This window comes from Punica granatum, chromosome 1 (genome assembly GCF_007655135.1).
Source record: "Punica granatum isolate Tunisia-2019 chromosome 1, ASM765513v2, whole genome shotgun sequence".
Lineage (NCBI taxonomy): Eukaryota > Viridiplantae > Streptophyta > Magnoliopsida > Myrtales > Lythraceae > Punica > Punica granatum.
Genome location: NC_045127.1, coordinates 11,083,192 through 11,088,204, shown reverse-complemented (window position 1 = coordinate 11,088,204; position 5,013 = coordinate 11,083,192). Strand labels below are relative to the sequence as shown.

Sequence of the window (5,013 nt, the reverse complement as noted above, 5' to 3'; positions counted from 1 at the left end):
AAGTTTATGGAAACTAGGATTTTATGTGAATAGTGTTTATGATAAGGGATATCGAGGAAATATAGAGGAAACTCTGCTGAAATTTCGAATTGTAATATTAGTATGAGCATGTGGTGTCGGTAAGTGCCACATCAGCAATTCAGTTTGAGTTAATAAGAAACTTGCGTCGTGTTGAAATTGATACCAAACTGATAATTGGTAAATTTCTGTGATAAAAAAGAAAGTTTATACTAAAATTGAAACAGGTGCAAAGTTTGGAGAAAAATAAAGAGTGCAAAATTTTTTCGGTAATTTAAATGTTGTGCTATTGTACCAAAACGCCCGTAGATTATTAGCTCTCGCGGGGGACAACGACGTAAAACCAGAGCTCCACGGAGACGATTGTTCTTCTCCCTCTATCCATTTGTCCTTCACTCCTCCTTCCGTCACGGTCCTTACGTTTCACATTCTTCCCTGCCGGAGCTCGAAGAACGGAAAAAAATGGTGAGAAGCTCTCTTCTGAGTAAAAACTAGCTCCTGCTTCGATCTATCGATGGGTTTTCTGCTACATTGATGAGTACATTCTGTTATACTTCAACCTAATTCATGGCGTAATGGTTTTTTACATCTCTCAATTAGGGCCCTAGACGTGCGTTTTGATTATTCTGCTCATGGTGATCCGCATCGGTGCAAATCGCTTCCGTTTTCTCGTTGAATGAGCCTAATGCTATCGACTTTATTTTGCTTGTCGAGTGAGCCTAAAGCAGCTTTTTGGGGGGGCAAATTGTTTGATTTGCTCCATTTTCGTTGTTGGATGTTGGCCTTCGTTTCTTTGCTAGTCAATGGAATGGAATGTAAATGAAAATTGCAGCTTCTACTTCGCCTTTGCCGTTTATTTACTGGAAATTGATCTGATTGAGCTCTCCGTTTCGGGAGATCTCTGTTGGCATAGTTGTGTGAAATGAATGAAATTGGCATACATGCTTCCTTTTTCCTTCCTGCGCTTCTGAAAATTGTGTAAACCCGGTTTCAAGTTTTTGGAGCCTTGTCTTTCTTAATTCTTTTTTGGTATTATATCTTGTATGATGTGATTCTTTGAAGTTCATTGGAAAATTTTGTTGTTGGAATCATATCCGGAGATTTTACAGCCTAGGAATTGCATGGAAGAATGAATTATATTATGTTGATTAACATAAAATGTGGAGAAAATGTGTAACTTTTAAGAGCACGGAACAGCTAGATGTTACTAGTCTCGGTAATTACTAAACTGGAAGTAGACGGTAGTATTGGTGCAAGTTTTCCTTTGATCAAAGTTAGTCTGGCAGCAGTGATTGCATAGACCTGGCTGATATCAACTCCCTTGTGTCCGGACAAGTTCTGGAAATATTCCTTGAATTCTCTGAGACTGTTAAAGTGAGATGCTTTATTATTTCTGGAGCTCAAGAGATAGAGCTAGGAGGGCTACCATTACTGAAATACATTCCATGTCTGTGCTTAATCAAATTGAACATGAGAAGTTATTACTTTATTGATAATGTAAATGGTTCTCTTGTTGGTAGGATGGGCACAATGGAGACGATCAGAAACAAAGCACTGCTGATATGACTGCTTTTGTGAGTTTCTTCATCCATATTCGGCAAAAATCCAATTTCTTTCATTTTCTTTGGGATAAATATTTATCTTCTGTTGCAGCTAGTTTAATTTTGTAAGGTCGCAGAGATGAATTTTCCCCCACTATTCATTGTTGTTAGACTTCCTTTGACTTGGACCTTACAAACATAATGGCTTATAATGGTGTAAATCATCTGTAGCTCCATCTTACTTACCTGCTCATGATACAGGAATCATCTAAGTTTTATTCAGCACCTTTGTAGATTGTGGTGTCTTCCAGTAATGGGTTACACTGAACTTGCTTATCTTTATGGATCCAAAAGGGAATACAGTTTGATTGATGGGGAAAAAAAGTAGTTATGCATCCTTTAAAAAGGGGAATGTTAAGAAATTGCAGTTGTAAAATTCTGGTATTTGGGGACTCATTCTCATACATTTATACAAGTGGTGCCCCCTTGGTGGCCTGTTTAGTATCATTCGCCTAGGACAGAATTTAGTCTTTGGTCCATATGCTCGTAGCAAGAATAAAGTCGTGCTATTTAAGTTATTGAAAGAATAATCACAGAATCTCTTTTTTTGCAGGTGCAAAATCTTCTTCAGCAGATGGTGAGTGGCACTTGAATTTTCTGCTATATGGTTTTCACTTCATTTTCTTTACACATAATATTGAACTTATTGATTTTTATGACACTTTATGCAGCAATCAAGGTTTCAGACGATGTCCGACTCCATCATCTCTAAGAATATCCTTTTCCTAGGAATAGATGTCACATTATTTGTGCATTATATTCCTGGATTTTGTTCTCCCTCTTAATCCAGAGGATGATGAGAAATCATTTTGCATAATCATTTGAACTGTAACTTTTTCTTTTTTACATTTTTCTTTAAGCATGGAGAATTTTCCTAACTCATGAAAAGGGTGTCCTATTTTGTATGTTTTGAAGCATGTGGAAAGGCCTTCTCTTGTATAAGAGATGACCCTGCATCCCTGCTTTGCTCACTGTTCTTTTCTTGTGGTGCACCTTTTCCTTTCTCTTGCATTTCCTTTTCTGCTAAAGGACTATGGTAGTCGAGCACGCATGTTTCTGACAAGACTTGGTTCTGCCTTATGGTTGCGTGCAATTTCCTGCCCAGTGTCTCTTGACCTCATATATTAGTCGAATACCTTATTTTACTATGGAGGGGTTTCTGATTTCTTTATGAAAATGAACTTCCACCAGTGGGTGCCTCGCATTTTAACAATGTCATTTACTATGGGCTTTTGTTGCATTATGGCCTCCATTGTCTTCCTTGACTCTGTTCCACTTGATGATATGGGCTCAAAGATAGACGAGTTGGAGCAGAACATTCAAGAACTCCGAACCGAGATGGGCATAGAAGGCTCTCCATCTCCTTCCCCTCTGAAACCGAAGTCAGAGCCAAAATCTGCTGATGGTTCTGCTTAGGTCAGTGATGACATTCTGTACTGGGTTGGAGTTTACAGCATCAATGCGATGTTTCACTGTTTTTTGCTTGGGTGTGCATGTGGGTGAGATGGAAAATGAAATATACGAGGGATTTATAGCTAGAGAGATACCCTGTCTCTCATTCTATCCATGAACCTGATTTCATGAAGAGTTTATGAAGAACTGGCACCATCTTTTACATGGTTTCTGTTATTCGGTGTGTGAATCAATGAGGGAATTATACGATGTCCGGGAAATTACTGCATCTGCGTTGAAACATAGGTTCTTTGTGCCGAGATGATTGTCTAGTGCCCACTATCACTTTCAATACCTCATCAATCGCTTTATCCTGAAGACTCGTGTTGATAGACCAGGTCAGGATCCTCAGCTCAAGGGTTTCAACAAAGTAAATGCCCGAATTCAACGTCACCATAATTTTGTTAAGATGTTTTTCTGTCAACACGGTTGCATTGCAGTTGAGTGTATTGTTTGTTGATAACAATTATTAGTTTTTTTACACACTCAAAACTCACAATAACAGTTCTGTATCGAATTTCAACTGCAGAGGGATCAGAATTCCCCAATCTTATCATTGCATCCGACTTGTGCACTCTTTGATTTAGGATATTATGAATCTATATATCTATATAATAATAAAATTCTAAATTGAATTTTCATGCCGTGACGTGTTTAAAAATATAAAATAAAACTCTCGCCTTCTTTTCATTAGAAGGGAAAATAGGTTGGCCTTGGAATCTTAATGCCCAGTTTGGCCCGTCGCATTAAAGAAGGTGGTCCTCGTCTCTCTCGTCTTCATGTGCAGTTGCTCTCTTTCCGTCTCCCATCAAATAAGATGGCAACAACAACAATCATGTCCGGACCGTGACAAAGACGCATGAGGTGTCTACCATAAGCTCATGATTCTTCCTCGCTCCCATATTTCGAGTAATTCACAAATCCAACGACGGTCGATGGCTACATGTCGTGAGGCCCATATCGAGCGAAGATAAGGTTTCCACAAGAAGGTATCAATGTTCGAGCCCCGGATGGACCATCTGGGTCTACGCTCTTTAATACGAACGTTAGGGGATCCCATTGAATGCCAGATATCCGCCTGCAATGAGCCGGTATTACATCGACTAGATGTGGTAGATTGATCACTGTAAGTCCCATTAACGAAGTCTGAAGTCCCATTAATGAAGTCGGAGAACGATTGAAATAATTGAATTCGAATTTTGTATTTCCCGTGGGATGACGAGGACAAGTTGGATGGGAGATTGACAGGCACCCAAAGGCACACGAGTGGTTTGGTAGAAAAGCTTGTGCATTCACATGTCTGAGTGCTGCTTCTTTTTTCTCACTTTTCATTTATTAAGGTTAGATGATTCGATCCATGCCCCCTTTCTGATTTCTCGCACCTTCTCCTCTACTTCCCAAAAGCAAACTAATAATAATAATAATAAAGAATGTAATATCATTGGAACAAGCTTTCGGTTGATTAGTTATTAATATTTCTATTTCCTTACATTAAGTTAAGGAACCTATTTCATAATCGAAAAATGATTACGTAAGAAAAGGAAAAAAATTGAATGATTAAATTGTATAATTAATAATATTATTAAGAATTTTTCTATCCTATGCCTTAAAGGCATATCATAAGAACTCATTCTTACCATGAATGTCTCGGTCAATTTGAAAATGAAATAAATGTTTGAATTTAAATGGTAAAAAATTGATAAACAATGTTATAATTTTAGAAAATTTACTTTGTTTAGCTATGCCCTTATAATATAGTATAGAAACATTCCAATTATTAATAATCAAACAGATGTAAAGTAAAAATCACTGATGAGTAAAACCATGAATAACAATTTTTAGGATGTGCCCACGATTAATCATAGCCACAGAATCCAGCTGTGATGCATAAAGCTACATTTTTCTTAATTTCTCACTGCTGTTTTTTACGACAAATAAAAAG

General features: G+C 37.7%; 1 protein-coding gene across 1 annotated transcript; it reads left to right on the top strand.

Annotated features, from left to right (window-relative positions):
* The first annotated feature begins 325 nt into the window (after positions 1-325).
* Positions 326-3,281, top strand: LOC116210336 (heat shock factor-binding protein-like). Its single transcript, XM_031544204.1, has 5 exons — positions 326-483; positions 1,539-1,592; positions 2,173-2,196; positions 2,291-2,333; positions 2,896-3,281. The coding sequence occupies exons 1-5, from the start codon at positions 481-483 to the stop codon at positions 3,033-3,035; spliced, it is 264 nt and encodes an 87-aa protein (XP_031400064.1). The 5' UTR covers positions 326-480; the 3' UTR covers positions 3,036-3,281.
* Positions 3,282-5,013: the final 1,732 nt, after the last annotated feature.

Bases quoted from the DNA above. Each gene is read 5' to 3' on its own strand.
- LOC116210336 (XM_031544204.1), top strand. The intron at 2,197-2,290 runs GTGAGTGGCACT...CACTTTATGCAG, and splicing joins AAAATCTTCTTCAGCAGATG to CAATCAAGGTTTCAGACGAT. The intron at 2,334-2,895 runs ATATCCTTTTCC...ACTCTGTTCCAC, and splicing joins CGACTCCATCATCTCTAAGA to TTGATGATATGGGCTCAAAG.